The 14,533-nt window shown below is 42.5% G+C and overlaps 1 protein-coding gene across 2 annotated transcripts in view; it reads left to right on the top strand.

The window, feature by feature from the left end:
- LOC307252762 (acylamino-acid-releasing enzyme) overlaps window positions 1-9,667 on the top strand; it is a 13,456-nt gene extending 3,789 nt beyond the window's left edge. Inside the window, exons 8-21 of one of the 2 annotated variants that reach the window (XM_080030539.1) lie at window positions 1,622-1,659; window positions 1,749-1,870; window positions 2,130-2,190; window positions 2,512-2,606; window positions 2,891-2,942; window positions 5,521-5,624; window positions 6,021-6,153; window positions 6,290-6,373; window positions 6,488-6,568; window positions 6,692-6,780; window positions 6,980-7,173; window positions 7,271-7,373; window positions 8,711-8,817; window positions 9,392-9,667. In XM_080030539.1, coding sequence (XP_079886665.1) covers window positions 1,622-1,659; window positions 1,749-1,870; window positions 2,130-2,190; window positions 2,512-2,606; window positions 2,891-2,942; window positions 5,521-5,624; window positions 6,021-6,153; window positions 6,290-6,373; window positions 6,488-6,568; window positions 6,692-6,780; window positions 6,980-7,173; window positions 7,271-7,373; window positions 8,711-8,817; window positions 9,392-9,491 — 1,363 coding nt within the window. In that variant the 3' untranslated portion in view covers window positions 9,492-9,667. Of the gene's footprint in view, window positions 1-1,621; window positions 1,660-1,745; window positions 1,871-2,129; window positions 2,191-2,511; window positions 2,607-2,890; window positions 2,943-5,520; window positions 5,625-6,020; window positions 6,154-6,289; window positions 6,374-6,487; window positions 6,569-6,691; window positions 6,781-6,979; window positions 7,174-7,270; window positions 7,374-8,710; window positions 8,818-9,391 lie in introns of both variants that reach the window. The other variant, XM_080030538.1, reaches the window with a different exon arrangement.
- Window positions 9,668-14,533: the final 4,866 nt, after the last annotated feature.

Genomic DNA, 14,533 nt, shown 5'->3' with positions numbered 1-14,533 from the left:
CAGACTGACCAATCACACAATAGTTCTCGGACAAGCTGCGAGAAGAAAGTTCGGCCCGGGTGATGTGTCGAGAACAAGCTGCGAGAACAGCTAAACAAGAGCTGAGAGAAGAAAATGACGTCATTTTCTTCTCTCAGCTCTGTCACCGAGAACTTTGTTCTTTCTTCTCGCGGAGTATGTAACAGCCTTGAGTCGGATGAACAGAAATCAAGTCTTAAATGTTACTTTTTAGAGCTAATAATAGAAACTTTGATTTGGACGAGACTATCAAGAAAAAAAATCACCAGATTCTGGCACATTACTTATTCCTCTTACTGATTAGTTTGTTGTAAAACTCTCTATACTTCTTTTCTTGGACCTACTGTATATAAAAGCACTTCAAATGATCATATTAACACCGGTCATATAATATACACTCAACAAAAATATAAACGCAACACTTTTGTTTTTGCTCCCATTTTTCATGAGATGGACTTAAAGATCTAAAATTCATTCCAGATACACAATTGTACCATTTCTCTCAAACATTGTTCACAAATCTGTCTAAATGTGTGATAGTGAGCACTTCTGCTTTGCTGAGATAATCCATCCCACCTCACAGGTGTGCCACATCAAGATGCTGATCTGACATCATGATTAGTGCACAGGTGTGCCTTAGACTGTCCACAATAAAAGGCCACCCTGAAATGTGCAGTTTTGTCTCACAGCAAAATGCCACAGATGCCACAAGCATTGAGGGAGCGTGCAATTGGCATGCTGACAGCAGGAATGTCAACCAGATCTGTTGCTCGTGCATTGAATGTTCATTTCTCCACCATAAGCCGTCTCCAGCAACTTCGCACAGCCATTGAAGAGGAGTGGACCAACATTCCACAGGCCACAATTGACAATCTGATAAACTCTATGCGAAGAAGATGTGTTGCACTGCATGAGGCAAATGGTGGTCACACCAGATACTGACTGGTTCCGAGTCCCCAGACCCCCAATAAAGCAAAAAAATGCACATTTCAGAGTGGCCTTTTATTGTGGACAGTCCAAGGCACACCTGTGCACTAATCATGATGTCAGATCAGCATCTTGATGTGGCACACCTGTGAGGTGGGATGGATTATCTCAGCAAAGCAGAAGTGCTCACTATCACACATTTAGACAGATTTGTGAACAATGTTTGAGAGAAATGGTACAATTGTGTATCTGGAATGAATTTTAGATCTTTAAGTCCATCTCATGAAAAATGGGAGCAAAAACAAAAGTGTTGCGTTTATATTTTTGTTGAGTGTATTATCCTTGTGATTGTGTTTATTGTGTATGCTCGTCGTCACTGTAAATGTATTTAGAGTGAAAATGAAGTTTATTGATTGATTGATTGATTGATTGATTGAATATCAGTCAGTTACCCTTGTTATTAGGCACAGGAGGTCATTTTTTCATGCATGTAGTATGCTGAATTGAAACTGAAAAGAAAACAGAAAACCTTGCTTCTGTTTCCAGGCACAGAGAAGATAGCACTTAGTTCACTGAGTCATGTTCAAATACAGGTTCTTTGGAAGGCATGCCTCAAAATAAACAGTGAAAATGAGTACAAAAATAAATGAAACTTTCTCTGAAAATTCTGTTTCAGGTCGGCGTTATTCGAGCTGCAGCTGGATGGAAGCTGTGGTGAGCACATTGTCTTTGTCTGTCTTTGTGAATGAACCAAACTCCCTGTGCTCTGCTCTGCTCATCCCTGTATGTTCCCCCCAAAGCAGAGTGTCTGTCTGGGGACAACCTGTCTGTGTCCTGTCCAAGGCTCAGCCCGGACGGATCCACACTCATCTACCTGCAGGGCAGAGTGTTTGGTCCTCACAACCAGTGCCAAAGTCTGCAGCAGGTAAACTGTGTGTGTATGTGTGTGTGTGTGTGTGTGTGTGTGTGTGTGTGTGTGTGTGTGTGTGTGTGTGTGTGTGTGTGTGTGTGTGTGTGTGTGTGTGTGTGTGTGTGTGTGTGTGTGTGTGTGTGTGTGTGTGTGTGTGTGTGTGTGTGTGTGTGTGTGTGTGTGTGTGTGTGTGTGTGTGTGTGTGTGTGTGTGTGTGTGTGTGTGTGTGTACTGAATGTTCCTAATGTTAACATTGACTGTTGCTCCTCAACAGCTGGACCTGAAGAGCAGGAAGACATCCACACTGTTGGATGTTGTCAACAGACCACAGACTGGTAGGTTACATATTTTTAGGCACACAGCGTATTTTCTGGTGAAAAAGAAAAGTTTGGAGGTAGTTGTGAGTGTCTTAGTAACTATCAGATGGATTGTCATGAAACCAGGTCCCCTCAGGATGAACTGTGATGGTACCACCGTCAAGTTAACATTACAATTTTCCCCAACTGTTGGTTTATGATCAAATACCAGCTAGACAAATGATATTTGGATCATCCTCCGCTACACATCATAGTGGGACCAGGGTTAGTCCTTCAAGTCCGTTTTTTTATAACAAATACAAGTAAAAACCTAAGTATCTCCATATCTCTGTGTTTCAGGTGAGTTTGCAGGTGTGTATGAAGGCCTGCCCCCCTGCTGCTGGTCTACAGACAGTCAGAGAGTGGTGTTCAGCAGCGCCAACAGAAACTGGAAGGTAACAATCACATTTATGAGAAGAATTTGTTTTGACATAACCTATTAAGTTTATATAATGTCTATACCAGCTTTGCACATAGAGAGACTGACATTTTTGCTCATTCTTCCTTGCAAAATAGCTCGAGCTTCAGATTCAGCGTCAAATTGGACCATGTTTCATTTTCATTCCAACTCACAATTATGCACAACTTTGTGTTGGTCTATCACACACACACATTTTCTCTGCATTTTTTCTAATAATTTCTCTCTCTCTCTCTCTCTCCCTCCCTCCCTCCCTCTCAGGATCTCTTCATGGTCGACAGAAGATCAAAGAAAGTCACCTCCCTGTCTGATAGTAAGAGTCCACCCTCTCCTCCTCCTCTTCCTCTTCCTCCTCCACCTCTCTCTCTTCTGTCATCTTCCTGTTCATCTCAGTCTTTTATATTCCCCCCTCCTCTTTCTCTCTCTCACCCTCATCCCCCTTTACCCCGTCGGCCCAGCTATCCTCCCCGATCCCCTTCTTTCCTTCCTCCCACTCCACACTTCCCTCTCTCTCCACCTCCTCTCCCCTCCCCTCCTCTTCCTCCTTCTCCTCCTCCTCTGCTCCCTCCTCCTCCTCCTCCTCCTCCTCCACTCTCTCATCTTCATCACCAGGAGCACAGGAGGGGAGAGGAAGGTATGACGAGTCCAACAGCCTTAGGCTGCGTTCCAATACCCGTACTATCTACTATTTAGTATGGTAGAAGAAAGATTTAGGATGTCGCAATTCTTGTGGACAGATTTAGTATGGTTAGAAAAAACCCGGATGTCTACTACATGCGTCCGAGATTTTTAGTGTTGAAAACAGCATCCTATTTGGCCGATTCTGACCCACAATCCAGTGCGCACCAGAAGTGACGTCACATCGAAGGAGCCTCCATATGAAAACAAACGAGGGGGGCAAGATCAAGGTGCAATGTTATGCTGAAATACTGTAAATAAGTAAAAGTATGTCCCAATTGTATGCCTACTGCATCCTAACTAGATTATTTTTAAGGTCAGATGTAGTATGTAGAATAGAAAAAAAGAAAGAGTTTGCGATTTGGAATGCAGGGTGAATGTTCCCAAATATTTCAGAAATTATTTTAATCGAGTAAGTGAAGTTCACAGGCATTCCACTAGGGGTAGCTCTACTGATTTTGTGCCCCCCAGAGTTAAGACTATAAGGATTCCTTTTTTTATGCTGGAGCTACACTTTGGAATAGGTTCCCCGGTACACTCAAGTTGGTCAGGAATTTAGGCAGTTTTAAAAATGCCCTGAAACAATGGCTTAGACGCCATAATTAGGCTTGTCTTAATGGTGATCATTGTTATGTGTGTGATTTTTATGTATTGTGTACATTTGGTGAATGTTGATGTGTGATTTGCTGCTGCTTGCCCTCTTCTCCTGCCCAACAGGGACCACAATGGAAATAAGCCTTCGGGCTTTTTTGTGTTATCCCTGGTTATTTATGTATTTTAATGTATGACACAAATATTTCATATTTTATATCAAATAGTCAAATAAAATCATTCATTCATTCAGCTATCCTATCTGGGAATTTCAAAATAAAAGTTGCAGAAAGAAACACACAATGAGCATACGCATTGAGAGCCAAAGATGACACCAAAGTAAAACATTACTGCATTTTGTCACAAGAGCAAAGATATGTTGTTTTTGTTGAGGTATATATATTTTTAAGACATGCCTATATTAAAGGTGCACTATGCCATTCATGGAGAGTGGGATTTATTTATATTTGCTGAGCCTGAAGTTCATTTACAAAACATACTTACTCAACATGTAATTCTTAGTATTGAATAATCCTATCCTTATAAAGTAGAACAAACAAATACATTTTCTGTATGTCATCTACAAATGTGATTAGGATAACACCTGTACACTTAGTATGGGTATATCGTTTCAAAATCCCTTTTAGGAAGTTAAAGAGGACCTATGATGCTTTTTGACTTTTATGACCTATAAACGTTGTTATGATGATTCATAGTCATGCTTAACCATACTAAATTATCAAATAATGACTTACATGCATTTCGACGTATTCCCTGCTGACCGTCTGGGGTGTCTGTGCAGAGCACTAAACACTATTCTAGCCAGTCGAGAAGTCACGTCTTCAAAGCGGTCTACCCTTTCATAATTGGTGACGTCGCATAAAAATTGGTGATGTGACCACGCGGATGTTTCCATGTATGGTAATGCTGTCACTTCCCTGTTCGCGTCTGCCTCGCGCCCTTATAGGTCCATGCTCGCGCTTCCCGCCACTGAAAGTGTTTTGGAAGGAAGGTAACCAATCACAACGGAGTGGGGTTTGCAGGAGGGGGGGGGAGGGTAGCGGAGATGGCCGATGCACAGGCGGAGGGAGCGGAGATTGCCGAAGCACACACACTCAAGTGTTGACAGGATGTGCTGGATCGCCAAAATAAGAGAAAGAGCTTCCCGAAAATCTACATAGTTTTTTGTGATGTGATTCGTGTCAGGTTGCTCTATAGCAGTGTAAAACAAGAAATTAAGACCAGAAAAGTAGTATAATAGGTCCTCTTTAAAGAAATCTTGTGTTAATACAAAGCCTTGGTTCTGTAAACTGGTGTGTTGCTAGCTACGGTAGCCCCCCTTGTCTACACACCATTCGTCTACACACCAGTTTACAGTATACAGGGCTATGTATTAACACTGGTTTTGTTTTCAGCACGTTACATTACAGATAGGGTGCAGATTGTGAGGAGATATTCATTGATTTTGACAACAAGCATTCTCCAGAATTGCTGACTCCACCTTTAAACAAGACTTTTTATCTCTGCTTTTGTCTCTCCTTCACCACTTCTCTCTCTCTCTCTCTCTCACTCTCTCTCTCACTCTCTCTCTCTCCTCCCCTGTCTCTGTGGTTTCTCTGCAGGTCTTTCTGATCCCTCCCAGGTGTATGGCAGCTGGAAGCTACTGACAGTTCAGAAGGACCTGATGGTCGTCTGCTGCTCCAGCCCCAACACACCTCCCACTCTGGTCAGAAAGCACACACACACACACACACACACACACACACACACACACACACACACACACACACACACACACACACACACTGTACATGAGATACACCCAACACTACATTACAATATAGTTAACGGGAAGGTGATGAAACATTTATTCAAATGTGAATTATTTGTTTTATGGGCTGTGTGTGTGTGTGTGTGTGTGTGTGTGTGTGTGTGTGTGTGTGTGTGTGTGTGTGTGTGTGTGTGTGTGTGTGTGTGTGTGTGTGTGTGTGTGTGTGTGTGTGTGTGTGTGTGTGTGTGTGTGTGTGTGTGTGTGTGTGTGTGTGTGTGTGTGTGTGTGTGTGTGTGTGTGTGTGTGTGTGTGTGTGTGTGTGTGTGTGTGTGTGTGTGTGTGTGTGTGCAGAGGGTGGGTTTCCTCCCCCCGTCAGGTGAAGCTGTGACCTGGCACACCCTGCAGCGGCCTGTCATCACTTTTGACTTCCACTGGACCGTTCTAGATGTTACACCTCCACCAGAGGAGGACAACACACACTACTGTGAGAATCACACACACTCACACTCAGTGATGATGATCATCATCATTCTAACTACATACAGTAAAACTTACAATGTTTATGGCTCTGCTCTCCTCTAATTTTCTCTCTCTCTTTCTGTGTCTCTTGCTCTCATCAGCTGGTTTAGACTTCGGGGCTGTCTTAGTGAAACCGTCTCATCCCCTCCATGAAGCAAAGATACCTCTGGTCGTCTTCATCCATGGTCTGTGTTTACGTCACTTATCTGTTGTAGGATAATAAGTATTGAACAAACTAGGTGCTTATACGATAGTGTTACTCTGTGTTTTTTTATTCCTACATGTATTTGTCCCCCCAGGTGGCCCCCACTCTCAGTTCCCAGCAGAGTGGAACTGCACCACAGCGGGACTGACTGAACTTGGCTTCGCTGTGCTCATGGGTGAGACACCTCTGTTTCTCTCAGACACGCACGCACGCAGCGTGGTGTGAGCGAGCGAGTGCACAAGCACACATGTTTTCTGATGTAGCTTCTCTCCCCCTCCGTGTGTCTCTGTGTATATAGTGAACTACCGTGGATCCACAGGGTTCGGGCAGGACAACATCTTGTCCCTGATTGGTCAGATCGGATGCCAGGATGTTAAAGATGTGCAGGTGATGGCTAAAACTGAGTCCTGGATGGGAACCTCAGAGTAAAAACAATGTGTGAAATATTTAAGAATCTTTCAGGACTGGAGTTGCGATTATTAGGGATGAGGGCATATACTTAGTTCAATCAGTCATATGCTTGTCCATAAAAAGCTCAGTGTCCTCCCTGAAGTGAATATCATTTGACTTGAGGGTCTTTACCCAGAATGCCGTGCTAACAGCACTGCGGAAGGAGTTCACTCTCGACCCCGAGCGCTTGGCTGTGATTGGAGGTTCCCACGGTGGTTTCCTATCCTGTCATCTGGTTGGTCAGTACCCAGAGTTCTACAGAGCGTGTGCGGCCAGGAACCCTGTCATCAATGCTGCTACCTTACTGGGCACCAGTGACATAGTGGACTGGTGAGATGCATGCACCAACACAACACATACAGTACATACACTTACATAAGAAGCACTTTTTAAGTTTGAATTTTCTCCTCTCTTTGCATCTCCACAGGCGTTACTCCAGTGTGGGCCTGCAGTACTCATATGACCAGATACCCACTGCTGAAGCCCTGGCCGCCATGTTGGAGAAGTCCCCCATTACACACGCTGCTAAGGTCAGACACACACACACTAAGTACATTATTTTAATATTGTGCAAGTTACAAACATATCCTCACACTGAAAGTTAATTATATAATGAAATGTAAGAAGCTGTGTTAGGGTGAGACATGATAGGCTAAACATTGTTTTTTCAGATTCAGATTTGTGGCTATATGCTTCCATAACATATCTTCTTTCGTACAAGTGTTAATAAAAGGTCTGTTTATTTCTCCTATACAACCATCTTTAATACAGCCATAAGTTGTTTACACACAGGACCTTGTCATGTGGCCAAGCTTTTATAACACTTAAGTGGCACTATAACAAAGCTCAGGAGATGGTTTCATAAAGAAGCTGTTGTTCGTTTCTTTTTTTTCCTTTTTTCTTTAACACTAGAACCGCCACGGGGTCAATTTGACCCGTGGCGGTTTTTCAACTGCCCATAACTATACTTTTACGAAATATTGAAGCCCCCAACTCTTTGACTTTTCCTAAAATTGTGTTGTGATGCTCTCCCTATGGTTAAATAAAGTCACAATTAAACTGGATTAAAAAAACAGGCATTTATACCTAGAACCGCCACACTGGGTCAATTTGACCCGCACAGGAAAATGAAATATTTTCGAGCAGGTTGCTAGGCAACGGCATTGTTTGGGGTCCGCGATCTGACAACTGTACGTGCAGTCATTCATAAACACTTACAATAAATTAGAGATGAAGATACATACCTAACAACATTAGAATTACTAAGTGAAATGAGTGATGCCAGTCTGATAGCAAGAGATCAGAACTGAGCGCTGTCTTCCACACACCGTGGCTCGCAGCTCAACTGACAGACAGCTGAGTGCTGTCTGTGAGCCGGACAGAGAGCGACGGAGGGATCCTCCGCCTCAAAACATGTCAACGTGGGGAAAAATGAATGAATAATCAATTAGAGCTTACCTAAAAATAAGTTTGCCATGTTACTGTTTATTGTATTTAGGATTTTAGCTCATTTGGGCGCTGTTTTGACCTTCTGTTTTCACTACTATACTTGCGATATTATATCTACTTTCAGTTTCATTACTGAGTCGCCACGAAACGTGATTAGTGTTCTTAAAGATACTTAGATTATAAAACAAGAGGTCCAAAACACAGATGATTATTAAACAAACTAATTTATGACTTTATACCACACTAGAAATGCACGGGTCAATTTGACCCGCCTGGCGGTTCTAGGTATAAATAGAATGCTGGCGGTTCTAGTGTTAACAGTTCATTTGTTTTAAGGAAACAAAGACCCACAGAGGCAAAATCCAAAGAAACCAAGTTTGAGTTGGTCCAGTGTGTTTATCAGTGTGTTTGCTCTTAGATCAAGGCTCCAGTGCTGCTGATGCTGGGGGCCAGAGACAGACGAGTGTCTCCTCACCAGGGTCTGGAACTCTACAAAGCACTGAAGAGCAGAGCTTTACCCGTCAGGTACAACACAACATACACCAGATACATCCAATAGTCAACCTTCGACAACATAACAAAACATACAACTGAAGATTTTAATTAAAGCTATAGTGCGTAACTTTTTCATATGAATGGATGTCTGCTACATTCAAGCCATCACCAAACGAGTTGACACAAAGTTGATTAAGCTTATCGACTCCACAAAACTATCTGTGTATTTCGCAGTATGACAGTGTTTATAAACTGGTGTCACCCACTGACACTGGTGCAGAGTTCAGAAAAATCCCAAGAAGCCCCATAGAAATGTTTCAGTTGTTGAGTCCATATAAACAACTGAGTTAATATAAAAACCTGGACCTACAGCAGAAGGAATAAAATCAATGCGCGATCATTGAAGGCTTACCTCATGTAGCCATGCACCGATATTGGTTGTAATTCCTCAGAATTCCTCATGGGGGCAACAGAAGTTACGCACTATAGCTTTACTTTCAGGCATTCCAGTTATTTTTTCCTCATCCTGCTTGTCATGAAAACTAATACCTGTGATTATTAAGCAGATATTTACCTCTGCATATCATTCTGTTTGTCCCTCCAGATTGTTGTGGTTTCCAGAAGACGGACATTCTCTGTCCAGACTGGACACGCAGGCCGACTGCTTCCTCAACACAGTGCTGTGGCTGCACCAGCATCTCTGAATACACACACACACACACACACACACACACACACACACACACACACACACACACACACACACACACACACACACACACACACACACACACACACACACACACACACACACACACAGTTTATTTACAGTGTACCTTAGTTTGAACATACATTTCAAAATCAAAAGCATGTAATAAAGACAAACCTTACAAACCTGTTTTCATTCATATGATTGTCAGTCAGTTCCTTAACAACAAAATTGACACCACAATGTTTTTTTTAACTTAGCAACCCCCCCACCCCCCACACCCCAATGATTCAATAGTCACTCAGATTGCAAAGATCACTATTTTAATGCCTTTTGAGGCAGGACCACATTTGAAGTGTTAACATCTTCTAAAAATACAACATGACTTCAGGCTGGCAAAGATGGCTTAACATTAACACTTAATGTCATTTGCACAATGTCCAGCAGATGGCAATCTCTGGCTGTCGTAACAATTGTCCTGAGCTGTGATTTTTTTTCTATGGCTCTTTTAGATTGATACCAATAACGTATATGTATGCATCAGACTAAATACATAAGATCAAATGCACATTAAAATGAAGAGCTCTGTTTCATGCATGACTTGCTTTCAATCTTTCTGAAAAAAGAAAAAGTCAAAAGAAACTCAGTGTTCAATGTGTTCAACAGTCACATTTCAAAATGTGACATCTGAATCCTTTTAACCACACGGATGCACTTCAGAGCTGTAAACCATCCAAACCACTCCAAACCTCTTCCAGAGTCTTTATACGAAACTCTTGACCACCTTCCTCAAGGGGCCGCCTGAGCAAATAACCCACTGTAAAACCTCAGCCAAGATTGGAGTTAAAGACCAGACCTGACCGGGCAATTTAGTCCTCTCTTTCCCTCAGTTCTGGATTACTTGTAATTGTGATCAATTCTTGAGGAACATATCTGACTATCTTGCAGATATTAAAGTCTTTTGTTGATCGCTTGTCCATCGTAGGCTTACCACAAATTCTTGGGATCAACATTTACAGATTTGAATTCTCTCCCTCTCAGCAAATCAACCTTCAACTTAGATCTCACAGCTTCATTCTCACAAATAAACCCTGTTTTACTTTCTTGTGTGAAAATACTGACAAGGTTTCGAAGACATCTGAGACAAGGGACATTTGATAAGCGGTTGAAAAACACAGCTTCTTGTTTGTCAGTATACGTTGGTGGCCTTGTGGTTGAGACTTGATAAGTGACCTTGGTACAGTCACTCTCACACCACTCCAATTTCCCAGACACAACACAAGTGGGCTCCCTCCTTTCTTCAGTCCAGACAAATGAAATTCACAGATGCAGATTTTGAAAAGATTAAGTATGGGCTACCGACAGAGATGACACATTGAGGTGGTTTTTCCAGAAGTTTCCCTCTTAGCCCGTCTCGTTCCGGTGTCCCAGACAAAACTGTCGCCTCCACCAACACTTTTGCTCTGCGGCCTCCAATGCAGCTGGTGAAGTCACTGCACTGTGGGTGTTGGGTATGAGGTCACTAATTGCAGAAATGGAGGGAGGGAAAGAGTGGGATTGAGAGAAAGAGACTTGTCTTGATGAGGAGGAAGCGATAGATAAAGAAAAAAAGAGGAGTTATGCAATGGTTATAGGCGACTGGGTGTTGGAGGCAATGAATGAGCCAGATAGATAGGGAGAAGTTCAGGGCGCCTCTCGGCGGTATTCGGGGCTGTGTGGGCCGGGGCAGCACAGACAGAGATGAGGCATTGTTGAGAGCTGGAGACAGGGGGGAAGACTCATGCTCACGCTGGGTGTACGTAGGAGGTAGACGGACAAAGAAGGGAGTGCAAAGTGTGTTTTCTGGCGCTTAGGGGACAAAGAGGCTTTTGGAAGTCGGTTTTGTTTCGGGTGCTTCCCCTTCTTCAGTAGGCTGCAAAGAAAGATGGAAGTAGAACAATGCACAGCAGGATGAGGGTAGAGAGAACAGTGGGGGAGAGCCAGGTGAGGTTAAAGGTAGAGTCAGCGATTTTGGGAGAATGCCTGTTGTCAAAATCACTATTTTCATAGTCAGTGAATATCCCCTGAAGATCCACTTTCTGTCCGTACTGTGTATGTGCGCTGGAAATTATCAAATTGTTTGAGGGGCAAAAAGTGATTTTGACAACAAGCTGTCTCCAGGATCGCTGACTCCACTTTTAAATGTCGGAATTTCGTGACAAATTGTCCTGTGAGAACAAACATATAGGCCCGAGGACGGTGCTAGAGGGAATGTACACATGGCAAGCCCAAAATCTTAAGTGATTTGAATGGGCTTGGAAAATCAATCAAATCAATGTGAAAATGAGTACATCCAAAAACATCAGAATGTACTCCACTACTACACAGTTCTATATGTATTAAAAAAATATTGTCAGTCTGGCAAGTGGTTTGGATGAGAAGGTTGTATCCCTTCAGTTAAAAAGATAGTTTGACATCCCACTTTCCCACTTTGCCACTTTCCGTCTGTTAGTGGAAGGCAGCCCCTGATTGGTCTATGTAGTCATTGATGTCAACATGCATTGACAAATAAGCTTGTGAGATGATATGGCTGGTCTCTTGAGGCTTGACAACTACTACACGATCCAATCAGAAGCTGCCTTCCACTATACGGGACCAACGTTAGGTGAGAAAGCAGGCCCTGATTGGTCTGGTCATATTTTGACCGGACACCTTCCCACGGAGATTGGAGAAAGGCTAGACTGATCTGCGGGAGCGAGATGAATCTAAAGCTTGTGCGAAATCAGGCTGGTCTCTCCAGGCTATCATCTCTAAACAACTCTGTTGAGTTATTTTATGCAGAAGGAAAAAAAAACACTGTGTCTTTAAATTGTGTGTCTTTTCAGTCCACCTCCTACAAGGAAGGTAGTAACACAAATGTCACTCAGGACATGTGGTGGAACTTTTCAAAGGTAAGCCTAGTTTTTTCACCAACATAATATCCCATTTAGCACTGGAAACATTGATAAACTCCTGTATGTATGCTATATATGAAGCTAGCATTTAGCTTAGCTTAGTTTAGCTCAATGACTGGAAACAGCTTAGCTTAGCTTAGTTTAGCACAATGACTGGAAACAGAGTTTGCATCTGAGGAAGGATTTAGCTGTGCTGGTAGGCAAATTCTTTTAGCTTTGAACAGAGACCTACTGACTGATTTCCCCAATTCCTAGTCCTTATGCTTAGCTAAACGAGCCAGATGCTGTCTATAGCTTGTATCTTCTCATCTAACTCTTGCTTCTTTGTTTTCTTGCCAAGTATGCTTAGATCATCTAAAATAACATTTGACTGCTCTGACCATCACGGGTCGATAACGTATAGTAAATGTGTCTTAAAAAAACCTTACCAAGGCCAGAGCCAAATGTAGAGTGGCAACATTAGGTTCAGATGTTCTAATCAGAAGAAATAGAATGATAGGAAGTGAATGTGTCCTTTCTAAGCAGTTGCAAAGCAGGTTGGTGCTAGAACTTCAGGGCTCAGATCCAGAGTACAGTAGACAAGGCCTGGCTGTAATCCATAGGTTTTACTCTTCTGTGTGTTGTATTTCTAGATGAAATAGGCCTTCAAGACGTCATCTTGTTATGGGATTGAGGAAGTGATGTTCTGTATTATCCAAATAATAAAGAGAAAAAATCTGCGAAACTATGCGTGGCTGATATGGGTTGGAAATGGATTTGGATAGGTTTTGAGGGCACTTAGGGTTAGGGTTGACTTTTTCTTTAAGCTGGAAAGGGCTGTTCAAACTTCCATTTCCATGGTTAACAAACGTAAAAAATTATTTTCGCAGGGCAAATAAATCAAATCCTCACCCTACAGCGTCAACATCTGCATTTTCTCCACACATCGTAATGCGTACTTCCCCCTCTTCTCATCCAGACCAGCGAGCCGTGACCTTCACCTGTGGACACTGGGTGAGTGCCAAGAAACGTTAACATACGATTGTGTGTTTATGAAAAAAAAAGAGGCAGTACGCAAAATGATTCTTTTATAGTCTGACTCGACACGGTTCATTAAAACGTGGCCCTTAGCTTTTCATTCCTCGTTACATTTTCCATTCCCCCCCCCCCCCACGCCTCTGTACTCTCTTCATGCCCTCCACCCTCGTTATTTTCTTTGTCGCCCAGTTTTTACCATGAAACAGCAATTGTGTGTGTCCACAGTGTTCATTCACAAGCCTATGACCACAAGCCTTATTGGGGAGGAAGCAGAATTTTACCATCTCCGTTTTGATTCACCCTTTAGACTGTTAAAAGTTGTTTGAACAGCAAGGGCCCCCGCTCAGGAAAGGACTGGTTGTTCCTTTATGTCACTGCTACGTATGCAGTGACCTTTACTTTTTTTTTTGTCTCTGATTCATTCCTTTTCATTACTGCTGACTTTTTCTCTTTTGTTTTGGTAAATCTTCTTCCGTTTTCTTTGTCAAATGCTGACGAAACACAACAGGCGGTGGGCTAGTCTCTAGTGTTCTCATAGCTTTACAACACAGCTGCTATGGTTGTATGGTGGCTTTGGGTTTGAGTCTATAAGAGGTGGAGCTATTGTCAGTGTAGTGAGGGAGGCAGGGTGTGTTGGTGGTTATGAGGATGCTGTAAAAACGTTGGGGTCTGCTTTGTGTATGCTTTCAGGAAATTCAGGTTCCGTAGAGGTGTAATCTGGCCATATGTTGATTTGTGCATTTTAAGCAAAACGAGTCCGTTCTTTGTGTAAGAGAAAAAGTCAAACAGTGTAGTGAAATAATTTTTCCGATATAAATGGAGCACCTTTAATGAATTGTGAAATATAAAGTGTCAGGTCCAGCGCCGTGTCTTCAAACAAATTGAATATTCGTAAACAGGATGGAATAATTCACTCCAGAGCCACAACTATTAAATTATTGTGTGTAATATGGGAGTATTTTGGCATCATTTTTTGGTGAGATTATATATTGCAGCACTCCCTTACTAAACCCCTCCTTTTGGGGAAATAAAAAAAAGGTATGGTGGCCTTCGAGGGAAAGAAGGTAATTACTAAAGATAGTATCAT

Source organism: Ammodytes marinus, assembly GCF_949987685.1.
Source record: "Ammodytes marinus genome assembly, chromosome: 7".
Taxonomy (NCBI): Eukaryota; Metazoa; Chordata; class Actinopteri; order Uranoscopiformes; family Ammodytidae; genus Ammodytes; species Ammodytes marinus.
Note: the sequence above shows the minus strand (reverse complement) of the source record. Positions and strands in the feature narration are given on the sequence as shown.